The sequence below is a fragment of the Electrophorus electricus genome, chromosome 4, assembly GCF_041902795.1.
Source record: "Electrophorus electricus isolate QZ-2024a chromosome 4, ASM4190279v1, whole genome shotgun sequence".
NCBI lineage: Eukaryota > Metazoa > Chordata > Actinopteri > Gymnotiformes > Gymnotidae > Electrophorus > Electrophorus electricus.
Window position 1 is genome coordinate 24,395,228 of NC_137500.1, and position 16,615 is coordinate 24,411,842.

A 16,615-nucleotide genomic window follows, 5' to 3' on the forward strand; every position below is an offset into this window, starting at 1 on the left:
CTAAAGAGAAGCACTCACGGTGAAGGAGACAGGAATGCAGAGTGTACACCCTGCATGCACGACCATTTGATTCTTCACCTTGCCCTGAAGATCAAACCTAGGGATTTCTGAATGGTGTTATATAACAAGGCAAGTCATTCATAAAACCTCTCTTGTTTTTACTTAAGAGTTTAACTCTACATGTCCATTTCCACATTGAATACATCACCTGGTGTCGGCATAGACAGAACCCCGTCCTCCAGCTGTATCGGTTCTCCGATGCCCCCCTCGTTAACAGCCCTGATACGGAAGAAGTACTTCATCCGCTCTTGCAGGCCACCAACACTGTAGGACATCCCGGCGATGGGAATCTTGGTGCACTTGGTCCATTCTTTTGCGTCTTCGGGACGCACCTCCAGGATGTAGCCAGATGGGCGATCCCCTAGCTCGGGAGGGGACCACGCCAATGAGATGGAGGTGTTGGAGGAATCTGTTACACAGAGGTTGCGAACCAGACCAGGTGCTCCTGGGAAAGAGAGAGAGAAACAGAGCAAAAGAGGGAGAGAGAGAGAAATGAAGACAAAATAGAATGAATGGAGAGATTAATATTTGGACTATTATGCATGCTTTTGAGCACTGCAGCTTTAGTGGAAACACAGGTGTGTAGCTGGTAGAGCAGAATTCAATAGCACCGAGACTCACGTGTTGGATCTTTGGCCAGTACTGAGCTGGATGCAGAACTGGGAATTCCTTCTCCCACTCTGTTGACAGCGGTCACCCTGAACTCATACTCCATATCCTCTACCAGACCATTTACTGCACATGCTGTGTCTGGGAATAGATAAAGACCCCAGGAGTCCCAACTTTGACTTTCACCAATTTTGACAATTTGTGTCTAGAGGAAGATCGTGATAACGACTCATGCTGGTCCCGACTGTTTGATTGCAAATGTCTCTCTTCAGCTGCGGTTGACTATTTCTGCGATGCATATTGCACTTAAAGGCGGGTAGCTGCAGAGGAAGCGTGAACTCCTTACCTGGGATTAGATCCTTACTGACACAAACCCACATGCTGCTTCCTTTCTTTCTGCGCTCCACTATGTATCCCAGAACAGGAGCACCCCCAGTCTGGGCGGGGGGAGCCCACGTCAGTGAGACTGCATCTTTCGTCACATCTGTAATCTGGGGCTGAGGAAGCACACCTGGAGGCTCTAAACCAGAGACAGCGTTATTCCAGCACCACAACAAATCAGTCAGTTAATGTACTGTACCAGCTATTATCCTGCCACCCACAGGTATAAAAAACCCATGAAAAGCTGATTAATCTTCTCATTTATAAGTTACTTAAATTTGTCTTGCGTTGTGCTCAAAAATATTGCCTTTGAAAATTGTAATGAAGTCACACAGTAACATTAGCCTTATGCCACCGCCGCTCACCAACAGGTTCTCCAGCGTAAACCTGCTCCGTCTCCAGAGGGTCGCTCGTGCCCTGGGAGTTCACAGCCCTGATGCGGTACTGGTACGGTTTCCCCTCCTCCACCTTATCGTTACAGAAAGCAGTGGTGTCTCCGTCCACCTCCCCGACCTTGATCCAGGCCTTCTTTCCAGCCAGGCGTCTCTCGATGATGAAGCCGGTCACCTTGCGGCCCCCGTTGTCCCGCGGAGCTTTCCATTTCATGCTGATGGACTTGCCGCTGCACTCTGGAAACTCCACTTTACCCTGCGGGGCTTTCGGACGGTCTAGACCATGAAGGACATTTATTTATGGAATTTATTCGATTGAATTCAGTGATCTAGAACATAGCAAGGACTTCTTATGTCCATCCATGTTTTGAAAGATAACTAATGAACTACAAGTTTTCATTGTGTTAATACAAGCTATATCATGATATATATAATGATTTAAACATAATTATATCAAAACAAGTCAAAGTTTATTTGTCACATACGTAGTCCTACATGGTACAACTACCAGTTAAATGCTTTGACAACTATTTGCTCACTTGAAGGGTAGTGTAGAGATAGAGAATCTAAAGACATAAAGATAGATAACTAAGAGAAAAATATGGACTGTAGTTACAATATATATACTGTATTTACAATGTATATACACTAATAACAAACAGTATAGGGATATAGGGATTGGTGGTGGTGAGCATTGTATGGCTGAGTGTAAAGTGCAGTGTATAGCTGAGAACAGTGTGTAGTTGAGAACAGTGTATAGTTGAGAACAGTGTATAGCTGAGAACAGTGTGTAGTTGAGAACAGTGTATAGTTGAGAACAGTGTATAGCTGAGAACAGTGTGTAGTTGAGAACAGTGTATAGTTGAGAACAGTGTGTAGTTGAGAACAGTGTATAGCTGAGAACAGTGTGTAGTTGAGAACAGTGTGTAGTTGAGAACAGTGTATAGCTGAGAACAGTGTGTAGTTGAGAACAGTGTATAGTTGAGAACAGTGTGTAGTTAATAACAGTGTATAGTTGAGAACAGTGTATAGCTGAGAACAGTGTGTAGTTAATAACAGTGTATAGCTGAGAACAGTGTATAGCTGAGAACAGTGTATAGTTAAGAACAGTGTATAGCTGAGAACAGTGTGTAGTTAATAACAGTGTATAGTTGAGAACAGTGTATAGCTGAGAACAGTGTGTAGTTAATAACAGTGTATAGCTGAGAACAGTGTATAGCTGAGAACAGTGTATAGTTAAGAACAGTGTATAGCTGAGAACAGTGTGTAGTTAATAACAGTGTATAGTTGAGAACAGTGTGTAGTTGAGGACAGTGTATAGCTGAGAACAGTGTGTAGTTGAGAAAAGTGTATAGTTGAGAACAGTGTATAGCTGAGAACAGTGTGTAGTTGAGAACAGTGTATAGTTGAGAACAGTGTATAGCTGAGAACAGTGTGTAGTTAATAACAGTGTATAGCTGAGAACAGTGTATAGTTGGGAACAGTGTATAGCTGAGAACAGTGTATAGCTGAGAACAGTGTGTAGTTAATAACAGTGTGTAGTTGAGAACAGTGTATAGCTGAGAACAGTGTATAGCTGAGAACAGTGTATAGTTGAGAACAGTGTATAGCTGAGAACAGTGTATAGTTGAGAACAGTGTATAGTTGAGAACAGTGTATAGTTGAGAACAGTATAGTTGAGAACAGTGTGTAGTTAATAACAGTGTATAGCTGAGAACAGTGTATAGTTGAGAACAGTGTATAGTTGAGAACAGTGTATAGCTGAGAACAGTGTGTAGTTAATAACAGTGTATAGTTGAGAACAGTGTATAGCTGAGAACAGTGTGTAGTTAATAACAGTGTATAGTTGAGAACAGTGTATAGTTGAGAACAGTGTGTAGTTAATAACAGTGTATAGCTGAGAACAGTGTATAGTTGAGAACAGTGTGTAGTTGAGAACAGTGTGTAGTTAATAACAGTGTATAGCTGAGAACAGTGTGTAGTTGAGAGCAAAGTTGAGTAGAGTGCATAGATGAGTTTAAAGTGCAAAATGCAGAATGTGTAAAGTGAATATGCAGCATAATATTTTGCAGTTGAAAAGGAGATAATGAAGGTAAAGTGGAATAATTTTAACAAAGATTAAAACTACAATTAAAAATAAGCACTAAAAATGAAAAGTTACACTTATCTAAATAAATGCACACTCACACACACACACACACACAGCTGGCACCGGCCCGAGCTCACCGATCACTTTCAGCTGCACGGTGGCACTTGCTGAGCCGCAGTCGCTCTTCAGCCTCAGCGTGATGTGGCCACTGTCCTCCCGCACACACCTGCTGAGCACCAGGGTGCTGCAACCGCCCCGGTGCTCCACCACGGTCCGCCCGTCCTCCACCAGCTCCAGCCCGTCCCGGTGCCATGCCGCCCTGGGCGCTGGTTTGCCCCTGAAGGGGATCCTGATGGTGGCGGTCTCCCCAGCTTTCACAGTCACTGGCTGGCTGGACAGCGCTTCCAGCAGGGTGGGTTCAATAACCGGGGGATCTATGTGGACATTTTTGTCTAGGTCAGATCCATAAATTCGTTGATTTCGATCGGTTTCACAATATATAAGAAGGATATTACATTAATGTGGCTTAATATCCCAAAAAACGATCTTATTGATGTTATTGACTGATTTTAACGATGAGGAAAAATCATGTGGCTCATACGTAACTGTACGGGATTTGAAACAAACGTTAGCAGCGAGCCTCACCAGCTAACGTGAGCGCTGCTTCACTCTCGGCTCCTTTGGCTCTGAAGGAGTATCTGCCCTCGTGTTCCTCAGCCACGCTGCTGAAGGCCAGCTTATGAACGGCACCCTGCTTCACCACCTGCACCCCACTCAGACGTGTTACCTGCAGGGGAGAGACGGAGAGACTCTCGCAGGAGCTCACGCCAACCGAGCACTGTGTGCTTGCAGAGACAAAGTCCATCTACCTCTGTTCCATCTTTTAGCCAGACACCATCCACCTTCTCGTCATTGAGGACCACGCAGAGCTCTGTGGCTGAACCAGTGGGACACTGTACATCGGACATGCCACTCGTCACAGTAGCAAACCGCTCTGTAGACATTCCCACGCACACACACACACACACACACACACACACACGCACACAGACACACACACACACACACACACACACACACACACACACACACACACACACACACACACACACACAGAACAGAAAGAAGAAAAGTAACCTTAGCACAATTTCATTTTTCATTTCAATTATTATTTTTGTTGTTGTTGTTGTTGTTGTTGTTGATGATGATGTTGTTTTGATCATTCATTCATCTATCTGTCTTCAGATCAACATGATCTATTATATGGTCTTAGTAATGCAATCACACAACATAAAATTGTCGTAAGGCATAAATCACATTAGGTGTTACCTTCCACCGTCAGGTTGGAGGAACTGATGTACTCGTGGGCATCATTATCCTGGGTGCAGACTATGGCATATTCTCCGCTGTCAGCCAGGTCACACTCCTCTACGACGAGCTCTGCCCTCTTGCCCTCGCGCGCGAAGATGTAGCGTGGGTCGTTGGTGACGTCCCTGCCGTTCTTCAGCCACCTGATGTGAGCGTCCTTCGAGCTCATCTCGGCCTCTAGCCTGGCCTTGGCCTTCTCTTTCACGCGTACGTTCTTCAGATGGCTCATAAACTTGATGGGGATCCCTGATCCACAGCAAGAGCAGAGCTGAGGTTAATTCGCAGGCTGCCTGATGCTCCTACCGTGTTTGTTCCTTTACAGAAAAGTCCGACTGTCTGGTAGTTCGACAAACCTTTTTACTAGGGTTAGTGTTACAGTAAAGACTGTCTCTGCATTCACAATCAGTGGTAATATTTGTTGTTTTTGTGGATCAAATAGCATGTGTCCATGTTTTTGTTTTGTTTTTCTAAACAAAAAATGGTACTTGTTCAATAGCAGAATACATTTGAAGTCTCTTACGCTCAATGCAGAGCGGGGCTGTAGTGGTCAAATCTCCGATGCTGATGGTATAGTCGCCTGTGTCACTGGGCCGTACGTCTTTGATCTTTAGCGTGTAGGTGAGGCCGTCCTCGCTTACGCAGATGTCGAGCTTCTCATCTCGTTTCAGCTCTTTCCCTTTAAACATCCACACCGGAGGGGTGCTGGCCTTTTTAGAGAGACGCACCTCAAACGCCGCTGTCTGCCTCTCTGTCACTCTCAGCGGCTTCGGGCCTGTCAGGAACTTCAAAGGCTCGTCTGGCGTTGGGGTGGGGTGGGGGGGGGGGGGGGGGGGGAATGCACGGACGGATGGAGAGATGAAAAAGGGAGAGATGAAAAGAGAGAGAAGATAAAAAGAGCAAGAAAACACAGTGACATCACTTTCTTTGCGCGCCCTCCTGCTTTTGCAGGTTTCGTGCTAGCCAGAGAGTGCAAGCGCGAGTAAGGGCTTCAGTTCTTAATATCAAATGGTGCCCTCGTATGCTGAAGTGCAGACGGGTGAAAGAAAACGCAGCGAGGACACGTGCCTATGACAGTGAGCCTGGCAGACAGAATCTTGTCTCCGACCTTCAGAGTGTATGGGCCAGAGTCTGCCACACACACGCTGGAAATGCACAGCATGTGCTTAGTACCCAGCTGTTTGACTTCATACTTCCCCAGAGAGTACTGGATCCGCAGCAATTCATCGCCCTGCATCACAAATGGGTTACACACACACACACACACACACACGACATAAATGCAAATTTTGCCATCTTTGGTGATACAGTCTTTAAGTGGTTTTTCTTATCTTTGTTGTTTGAAAACGTAAGTTTACCTGAAACCAAAACATCTTTATATTTGGATCTTTCAATTCCAAAATAGTGTCAAAGACTACATTGCAGTCTGCCTTCGCAGTTATGTCCTCCAGGGGTTTCAAAACTTTAACCATCTGGCAACAGATAGTGCGCAAAGGATTTAGTCAGAACAATCAAATGTAACCATACAACTTAGAAACGCGGAAAATCTAACTATGCATCTAACTATGGGAATCTGCATGTGTTTCCTTTAAGACTGTGCAGCCACATCTGTTTGCCACCCACATCCACATCCACTTTCTTCTTCATTTCCTTGAGTTTCCTGAGGATTCCTCTGAAGTCGGTGAAACCATATTCGGCACAGATGCGCTCGTAGTCCTTTTTATCGGCTCCAGACAGAATCTTCAGCATCTCCTCTTCGGTTGGTGGCTTCTTCTCTCTCTTCTCCACACTCCTGCATCACATTTTTGTTGGATTTGTTGATGGCGATTTGTTTTTCCGCCCCAATTTCTAACGTGACATGCGGCAAATCCTCCGTGGTAATGCTTTGCCAAGAAGCACATGCAGTAAAACCGATAGTGAGAGACCATTCGCGTGTAGGTGTATTAATTGTCAAGCGTACGCAAGAATTCTTGCTATGAAGCAAGTATAAATGTGAAATATGGTTAGTTATGAGTTGAGTTAAGATTAGGAATGTAGTCTAAAAATGTTTTTTTAAATGTAGTCTAGAACTAAATCAGGACAGTTTTGATATCCTTTTACTTTTTTCATTTGTTCATGCCTGCAAAAAATATTATTATTATTATTATTATTATTATTATTATTATTATTATTATTATTATTATTATTATTACCGTTTTTTCAGCTTTTTCTTGAAGTCCAGTGCAGGATCTTGGGAGGGGACAAGAGGAAAAACCAACAAAAATATTGAACTGCAGCATTTAGTGGCTGTCTACAGAGTTTCAAGCTACAAAATGAATCATGTTACGAGTAAACAAGACGCTGAAGAACGAGTAATGAAACCTGTGGTATTTACACGTACTTTCAGTAACACTGAGAGAGACCGAGAACACCGCAGCGCCGTGGTCGTTAGCTGCAGTGCACTTGTATAAGTCTGCGTCCTCCATGCTAAGGCTTTTGATCTAGGGTTAGGAAAATGGGAGAACCACAAAATAACAACAATTTAACATTTAAAATGAATAATATGTTGTGAGGATTGTAATGATGTTTCAAAAGAGAAGTTGAACATGAACACAGTGGGAAAATAAAACTGCAGTATTACCAGTGGCCAACAGGGGGCATTGGTGTTTTTTAAGGGATTAATTCAGCATGGCTGAAGCCATTCTGAGTCACAAAACAGATGGTAGAAGGGAATGCATATGTTAGCGTCTACATCTTTTAATTACTTACTAACGACAAATTAAGATTCTCTAAAGACACAAGCCTGGGAATAACAATGCCGGAGCTAACTGTTTACTTCTCTAAACGTTTGCTAACCATGTTTTCCTCCTGATAAATGGGCTGGTTGTTGATGGGTGTTGTGGTTGATGGATTTAGACAGAAGCTTCTAAATCAATCACACTGGCTCACTCCATTTGAGGCAAAGCTGTAATTTCCTGCCTTTGGGACACATGATTAGTTAAGGTAATATAAAAGCAAATGCAGAGTACTTCAGTTTGAGCGTAAAGGTCTTTGAATACCCATCTAAAGCATGACATAAATCAAGAAGGAAAAAAACACCACCTTTTTGGTCAAATGTGAAGGCATGTCAGAGACATTGCTTGGACCTAATTCTTGAACTATGGCCTTCCCTGGTGAAGGACCTGGTGCTTGGGGATGTGAGTCACCAAGCATTCCAAATTATGACAAAATTCTTAAAATATTACTGACATCATTGCTATATTGACTTAGTTACTTATGCTGTGAAATGTTGAATATTTAGAATAACCTTCATGTTTAAGTGGTTGCATACAAAACATCTAATGAAGAACCCCTTTAGAATCCCTGCCTGTGCGATTAGTGTCATTACGGGTGCCATACCTTTAACGTGTACTGCTTGTTTATGTCATCATAGAAAGCCCTGGCCCCCTCTGCCAGTGGTTTTCCACTCTCTCTGGACCACGTCAGACTTGGACTTGGGTTGCCAGACACTTTCACTCTGAAAACAGCTTTGCTCCCTGCAAAGTAACTGGGACTCTATTAGGAGCAATCCTCAAAGCCGAGCAGATAGAACCAGTTTTACACCTCTGGTGTAAAGGGAGGCGTTGATTAAGCCGTGCCTGACTTGGCCGATGCTGCCTTTGGCCTACAGAGAACCCAGGCTGAGTGAGAAGGCTGCACCTGGCAGCTCTGAGTGCAGGAGAGTTCCTGCTCCCTTCTTCTCCATATCAATATGCGCTGTATTGCAGGAATCATCGCCCCCCACTCTGAAGGCCGTAAGTCAGGAGCACACTCTCTTTACACTGCTTCAGACAGAATGGCTCTCCAGACTGCTCTGCTTTGGCCTTTATGTGCCCAATTATTTTTGTGTTCTGGACAGTGAAGCCTGCTGTCCAGTGGAATCTTAATGCTCAGCTCAGCAGCCTCAAATACAACAAATAAGGAAGTGGAAATGATATTTGTATATTCCATTATGCATGTAACATTACTAAGATGAGCGATTTTGGTTATAGTAACTGCCAGCATGTAATATGTCATATATTGGGTTACCACGCAGGTAATATGAAAATTAAGTGAGACGACGTATTCTGTAGGCAAGCTGTGTGTTCATCTCACCTTCTTGAGCTGTTACAGGCCGAGATCTCTCCTCAAATTCTGGAGCACACTCTCCTGGAGGGATCGCAAGGCTCTTCTGCATCTGACTGAATGTCTCCATGATGGCTGAAGACTTCCGCTGCACTCCAGAGTGCTCTGCAGGACACGAATGTATAGTGAATATAATACACACATTACACACAGGACACATATACAACACACACACACACACACACAAGCATGCACATGCACATGCATAAACACTCATGCAGAAACAAATATAAATAAACAACTGTTCATTCAAACAGTTGCCAGCAGTGGTTGCCAAATGCATATGAATACAAATGCAAACTCTCCTTTAAAAAGCTGCATAAAAATAGCTGCATATTCCATCTGGCTATAATTATGCTTCCCTATCCATCTCTGCCATGCGTAGGAGGATGGCTTAGCCAAAGCAGGTGTGGCTCAACATCTGCCAGGTTTGATGGGGAAAAACAAAACAGTTGTTTGGAATACCAGACTCATTCAAGGGATCAACACAATACCACTCATGTGGTGCGGAATTGTTTTGCCCCAGTCCAGAATCCCAACCAACAGATGCCTTCAATCACAGTAGTGCTGCAAGACAGCGCCCATTAAAACTTCCCTTGCTGTTAGCAATCGCTGAGGTTGTCCTGCAGTCACTCTGGCACTGCTCTGCCAGTTTAGATCTTACACCCTGTCCCTACATGTCTAATGAATCTTGTGGCAACCAACTCATTAAACTATGAATGAGATAACATTATGCAGCTGTCATTCGGTATAATGCACTTCAGCTGCCTGATATTTTTGGCCAGAAATAAATTAGCACACAGAGAGAGTGCATGGCCCCGGAAGCCCTCCAGACAGTTACAGTCTGCAAATCTGCAGAGAGCTGGCGTCCCTGGCTCAGGGCTTACCCTCGAGCACCCTGGAGCTGTGGGAGGCCTTGCGCAGGAACGAGGAGCTGACGGCATAGGAGCTGGAAGAGGAGAAAGAGCCGGAGGACACGTGGCGCTCCGAGCCCTGCTCCCTCCTGCCTCCTCCAGCTCGGACGTCCACAGCGGACGTGTCGGCCACTGCGCCGTCCTGCATGATGGACTGTGGCTGGCCAGATGAAGGACACGGCAGAGGAACGCAGAGGGTGGAGGAACAAGAAAGAAAGAAAGAAAGATGAAAAGATAATCCAAAAAAAAAAAGAATGGCTGTTAAATATTTTTGACTGGGTAAAAATGCAAAAGCTAAATGTATTTTATCAAGACCATGCGATATTATCCCACCACTCTCTTTTGTCCGACCTTTGGATTGCTTTTAACGTGTGTTCAGATGAGCTCCTCTTCACCACAGCATCAGATAAGGCAGCGAGAACAAGGACAAACAAAAGTCACTGTTATTCAAAAAGGCACTTATGTTCACGCGAATGTGAGTCACTCTGCTAGCTGACCCTCTCTGCCTGCCGCCTTCGCGCTGCCATTCAAGAGCTTTCAGCAAATGGACAAATGACCGCTTGTGGGAGTCAATCTCATCCATCTTCTGAATCATGGATAAATCCAGCTTTGCAGCATTCAGGCTCAGTTCCCCGAGAGAGTGAGGGAGGAAGTGTGAATAAGGGAGAGAGAGAGAGAGTGAGAGAGTGCGAGAGAGAGAGAATGAGAGCCAGATCAAAAAAAGAGCCCTTGCAGTCAAAAGAGAGGCAGACTCTCACTGTTATATAGTCTAAAATGGTCTGTCAAGCACTTAGACACATAGAAACTCTGCTTGGTCAGAAAGAGAACAGAAATGGAGAATAACAGTGGCACACATTTTTACTTTTATTTCTTTATTTATTAACTAATGCTATGCTGGGAATGAGATTAATTGAAGGGATTAGCAATAACAGAAATTATTATTATTATTATTATTATTATTATTATTATTGGTTCTATTTGTGCAATACATAAGGAAACCTAAAAGAGCCAATTATCCATTGAAGCCAGAGAAGCCAAATGTTTACCATTCCCCACTTTTAGAATTTAGATTTAGAATTTGATTGCAAGACCCAGAAAGCATTTTTCTCAGTAGCAGAGCTATCAGTGCTGAGCATTCAGGCAAATTTCAAACCTCATCAAAACATCAACGCAACGCAAATCCCTCCTCTCGCACTTTCTCAAACACTCGTGACAAAGCCATGCGACAGAACATTCCTTCGTACCTGTTTCGATTGCGAACTCTTTCGCTTGGTCTCGGAGAGCTCGCCTTGAGTTTCGTGTATGTCGCGACTGCTGAGGTGGGTGCGATGTTCGAGGTGTTTCTTCTGCTGTGAATGTAATAACCTTTGGCTCAGCTCTTCCTCTGGGTCTGCTTTGTGCAGCCACTGCACAAATACGGCTGCGTGTGGGAGAAAGTGAGCAGGCCATTATGGGATCCCCCATGTGTCAGATTGACATTCTCTGACCCATCTCACATCTTTACCCATTCCTCCCTACAGACCAAAGTAGGCATGGAGAGGATATTTTAGTACAGTTGCCAACCAAATTCCAGATTTGTTTTCTTCCTTAGTAGCTTATCGTAAGACTTTCTATAACTTCTACCACCATGATCTCATCTACAATAATTCTAGTAATGTATACTGTTATATAATATTATTTCATTATGCATTTATCTCTCTCTGAGATTCTGCCACAGATGCAAAAGATGGTCTGATGCTTAGATAAATATTTGAGAGCCCAATTCTATAGCCAAGTGGTCATACAGACTATTCCTTGTAAATTGCTAGCAGCGTAGATATCTATCTATGGATTTATAATAGAAATTCAAAGAACATGCCATGGAGAAGCAAGATGGCTCTGGCACGAATATCCATCAAATAAATCCTCTTAAAAGCTGCAAATTCTCTTAGTATGGAGATCATCGTCTCTAATAAGACTTCTACAGCGGCCCTTTTTAGAGAGTCAATTAGTGGGCTAGCGTGCCCCGAATGCTCTCTGCCGCAGTGGGCGCCTGCTACTCTGTCATTTCTCAAAGGAACAGCAATGTTCTGAAAGATGGCAGAATTTAGGGAGGGCCGAAGGGAATAGAGGCATTGTGGAGCCCCTCCCGTAGGCCCCAGGGGTGGGCAGAGTGTTTGGCTCTCAAACCATGTTTGGGGATGGGCCCAGTAGAATGTTTGTTGACTGTATGGCTGTTAAAAGAACCTTAATAAAGCACAAGGTCCTTATTCGCATTCCAGAAAGGTAATCTCTTTTTGAGAACACTACATAACTGGAAACACTCATGTCGTTCCTACGCTCACTGGCCTCCTTATCGGACACACCTTTGTAAGCGTACAAATACAGAATGTAGCTTGTTGGAATGCCCTGCTCACCAACCTCCTCTGAGAGATTCATTACTGCTCAGTTTGTGACCCCCACTGACCATGGTTAGGTCAGAGGACTATTGTCAGCACTTCCACGGCATGCTTGTGACTTTGGTGTGCAATCATCAAGCACTGCAGTGGTGCCAATGTTTTTACACGTGTGGTTGTCGCTTCTGGGTTGACAGTGGTTTGCCACTCTAAAAACACCAGGCCAAATGTGAGCCTGTTTTCAGACGTTGAGCACAGTCGAAGGTCTTGAGAGATCTTAACACAAATGACGCTAGGCAGCAGGTGTCCCTAAGGCAGGTGTTTCAATTAATGTGAGTGGTGAGTGTGAATGATACAGGATTTTTCAAGCGCATTACACTTGAACAACACACACAAAAGCGGGGCATTCGGGAGCCGCTTCATTCACTGCCATGAGCTGCAACATCTGGTGAGGCTTCAGAGGATTTATAGGGTGTACACCGGCAAGAACATAACTGCAGTAGCCTCACTACCTCCCTGCTGTCATATCCTCTCCATACGGAGAGCATAAACCCAGCAGTGCAGCCATTTACAACCCACGTGCAAGTTTAGGACTAACCCTTTCCTTCTGGACTGGACGTCTGCCGCTTTGTTCTTGCTCTCCTCCATGATGAAGCGAAAGTCCGACCTCATTGCGGTTCTGGGGAGCTCATCAAATAGCTGCCAAGGAAATGAGTCACTCCGGAGGGAAAGCGGAGCTGTGAGCACCTGTTGGTGCCACAAGGCCGCTGAGGCGTGCCGTTCGCCCAGCGCGGATGAAAAGGCCATCCTCATAATCCACCTGACATTTCTGGAGAGGTTGGCCAGATTACTACAATGTCACACCTGCTGTGTGTGTGGGGAGGGCGGAGGATTCTCCTTGAGAGCGGTGATATTTTTCCATGGCCAAAACAAAAACAAAGCTTGTAGCTTTGCTGCGAGTGTAAGCAGAAATGACCATTCATGCTAGTAAAGGCTCATTCTCATCCTTTTTTTTTTTTTTTTTTTTTTTACATTTTTCAGACGTGTCTTTAGCTTTGAGCCCCATGGTACAATCATTGTTGTGCTGATGCTGGCAAGCCATGTCCTCGGTCCCTCATCCCCTCGTATCACAGCACCCACCTGTTGCCCTCAGACAGTGAGCTTACCGCAACACCACCCACAGCTGGCTGGCTAGCTGCCCTCGCTTCTCCGTGGCAATGGACCACATAGGAGGCGAGGTTAAAAAATGGCAGCTGACACACTGACAATCAAATACTCAGGTATGGATATGGCTAACCTGAGACGCTGCTGCCGAGGCTCTTCACAGTCCTCGTTAAGAGCGCAGTAAATGCTAATACACCTGCCTACCTAATATACCTACTGGTATAACCCAGAGGCTAAGATAGTGGATCAGACCACTATTGTATCAAACCATCTACTGACATATAGCACAGTCTGGTGTCTCACAGGTTCAGGTTCTTAACAGAAGAATGATGATTACCTGGCAGCAAGATTGTTGCGCCATGTAAGGAATGCTAGAAAAAGTACCACCTTGGTGCTCTACAGGAAGATGTGGTCGTACCAACTTGGTGCCGTATAGGCAGATGTGGTCGTACCACCTTGGTGCCCTATGGGAAGATGTGGTCTAATACGGGTATGCCAGTCAGTATGGAATTTCAGTTGCTTTTCCATTATGTTGCTGCAGCCAGATTCTCTAGCAGTTACTGGCTAGCATTCATTGTGCTTTAGGTTCAGATCACAGGGTTGTGGCTTCAGTCCCTCACAGATCAAGAGAACCTAATTTCTACCTAATTTCAGAGACTTAAATTCCTTACGTTGAACTCATTAAACAAATACCAATGTCCACAAGACTGTCTGCTTTGTTCAGGCTCAGATAGCAGAAGGAAAATCAATGGGATTTTACCGGTTTGCTCCAACAATAAATTCCCTATAGCACTTTCGTGTATAACACTAAAAGAGTCTGTGGAAACAGTTACTAAAATATATTTTGTTGCAAGAGCATTTTTAACTAATTTATTCAAAGACCTTGTGTCAGCTTTCTTGCTCTTTGCTATTTTTTTTTATCACGCTATTCTATTTTGCAGCTGTACCGCGCTGCTTACATGGGCTGCAGACTGTCTCCTGTTGCTCTTTTACCCGAACACGTTATAAGTGGATGTCCGGGAGCTCCCCTGGGATGCAGGCCTTGTCGTTGTAATGCCTTTATCTCCATCCTGCCAGCTAGGCCTCTGCCTTAGCTGCTCTTGGCTGCTGTGTCAGCCTGGAAAGCAGTCTGAGCGGTACCTTTGATGACCCCCCCCCCCCTTTCTTGGTTCTCATCCTTGTCTTTGTGCTCCATCTTAATCATTCATCTTACAAGGTGGGGAAGTGGAGCACTTGGACAACGTAGAGTGCCTAGGAATGCCCATTACGGCCAACCCTGCCCGCGCATCGATGAAGGAGGCCCAGCAAACGCTCTGCTTCGTCAGGAGGCTCAAGCAGGCTGGACTCTCCTCCCAGTTACTGGAAAACATCCACAGAAGCGCCATTGAATGTATTATCTGTCTCTGTATGGCTGTATGGTATGACAGCTGTGCAGCACAAGACAGGAGGGTCTTGGCCTGGGAGGGGACCTGAACTTGGGATCGCAGGATGCCCGCTCCCTGACCTGAATTTGGGATCATGGGATGCCCACTCTCTGACCTGAACTTGGGATCGCAGGATGCCCGCTCCCTGACCTGAATTTGGGATCATGGGATGCCCACTCTCTGACCTGAACTTGGGATCGCAGGATGCCCGCTCCCTGACCTGAATTTGGGATCATGGGATGCCCACTCTCTGACCTGAACTTGGGATCGCAGGATGCCCGCTCCCTGACCTGAATTTGGGATCATGGGATGCCCACTCTCTAACCTGAACTTGGGATCGCAGGATGCCCGCTCCCTGACCTGAATTTGGGATCATGGGATGCCCACTCTCTGACCTGAACTTGGGATCGCGGGATGCCCGCTCCCTGACCTGAACTTGGGATCACGGGATGCCCGCACCCTGACCTGAACTTGGGATCACGGGATGCCTGCTCCTTGACCTGAACCCAGTGTATGCTGGCCACCTTCAGAAGACGGCCTGTGGCATTACCGCAGATCCCATCCACCCAGACCACAGACTGTTTCCCCCCCGCCTTCAGGATGGAGATTTAGAACAATAAAAACTTGGACCAGTAGACTGAGGAACAGCTGTTTCCCCAGAGCTGTGAACTCCATCATCCTGTCTGTACATACCCACCACAGTCTCTAGGCACCGAGACACTTCTATTGTACTCTTACAAATGCACCTATTTTGCACATTACTGCACTTTTTTATTTACTGTTGCACCTTACTGCTGTTTGCTGCTAAAATTGTTCATGTATATATCTGAGTTTGTCATTTATCTACTTCATGTTGAGAGTACCACACAGAATTTCATTGTACTGTGTACAGTGACAACAAAGTGTTCATTCATTCATTCATTGAACTTGTTCATTGGGCCCATACCACTACGTTAAGAGATGGCCTCAAATTATACTGTTTGCTGATCTTTGCTGTTCTAGAAAGACTGTAAATTTATATTTAAAAAATAATAAAAATGAAAACGCAAGGCCTCCACCATCCCTCTTATAGTGGGGCCCCAGAATGTTGCTCTACACCACAGGTGAAGATGTAAAGAAACATTAGGATATTGTGTAATTCCATTACACCATTAAAGAGTGGAACTTAGATTACCTTTTTTTTTCTGACACCAGAGTTCTAGATTGGGAACCAAGATTGGGCGTTATAATTTCAAGGTTCCTCTTATATAGACTATATACGCGTGTTTATTTGTCAGTGATGTCCAGCGTGTTTTCCACCAGTAGACGGCGCTCTGGGCGAGTAAGTGCATCTATTGCACACACCTTAACAAAGTTCCAAAATGGCCTGGTGTTTATAATCTTTAAAACAGACCTTTTCATTCGTTCATTCATCTATTTTTTCTCAAGTAGACTATGCTTCAGCATCCGATTGTAGCTAGTTGTGACCTCAGCTTCTAAAAGCGGATTCAGTAATTAAAATCCGGGAACCGGTCTAGCCTATATTGTGAAGTTAACACTGTCCTAAATGCATAAATCTATCTTAAATAACTCTTCTATAGATGAACAGATTAGGCCTAACACTAAACATGACAGATTTTTAAATTAAGCGAATTAAACATCTAATTTATCTGTATTAAGGATTTTGTCTAAGGTTACATAATGCGCGCATTCTACGGTA

General features: G+C 44.7%; 1 protein-coding gene and 1 long non-coding RNA gene across 13 annotated transcripts in view; one reads left to right on the plus strand and one right to left on the minus strand.

Moving 5' to 3' along the window:
* LOC113581321 (immunoglobulin superfamily member 22) overlaps window positions 1–16,615 on the minus strand; it is a 43,545-nt gene that overhangs the window by 2,373 nt on the left and 24,557 nt on the right. For 6 of the 12 annotated variants that reach the window (XM_081712849.1, XM_081712843.1, XM_081712844.1 and 3 more), the window contains 20 exons: window positions 11,198–11,373; window positions 10,305–10,342; window positions 9,927–10,113; window positions 9,010–9,144; window positions 8,275–8,411; window positions 7,277–7,376; window positions 7,089–7,125; window positions 6,520–6,688; window positions 6,255–6,368; window positions 5,965–6,127; window positions 5,420–5,695; window positions 4,861–5,145; window positions 4,401–4,525; window positions 4,177–4,318; window positions 3,669–3,965; window positions 1,416–1,718; window positions 1,016–1,189; window positions 682–810; window positions 209–505; window positions 19–107 (listed from right to left, as the gene is read on the minus strand). In XM_081712849.1, coding sequence (XP_081568975.1) covers window positions 19–107; window positions 209–505; window positions 682–810; window positions 1,016–1,189; window positions 1,416–1,718; window positions 3,669–3,965; window positions 4,177–4,318; window positions 4,401–4,525; window positions 4,861–5,145; window positions 5,420–5,695; window positions 5,965–6,127; window positions 6,255–6,368; window positions 6,520–6,688; window positions 7,089–7,125; window positions 7,277–7,376; window positions 8,275–8,411; window positions 9,010–9,144; window positions 9,927–10,101 — 3,147 coding nt within the window. In that variant the 5' untranslated portion in view covers window positions 10,102–10,113; window positions 10,305–10,342; window positions 11,198–11,373. The other 6 variants (XM_081712846.1, XM_081712848.1, XM_081712845.1 and 3 more) reach the window with 6 other exon arrangements.
* On the plus strand, window positions 6,533–9,168 carry LOC145657531 (uncharacterized). The gene is made up of 3 exons (XR_014123283.1): window positions 6,533–6,655; window positions 8,546–8,669; window positions 9,028–9,168. It is a non-coding gene; the product is annotated as an uncharacterized LOC145657531 (long non-coding RNA).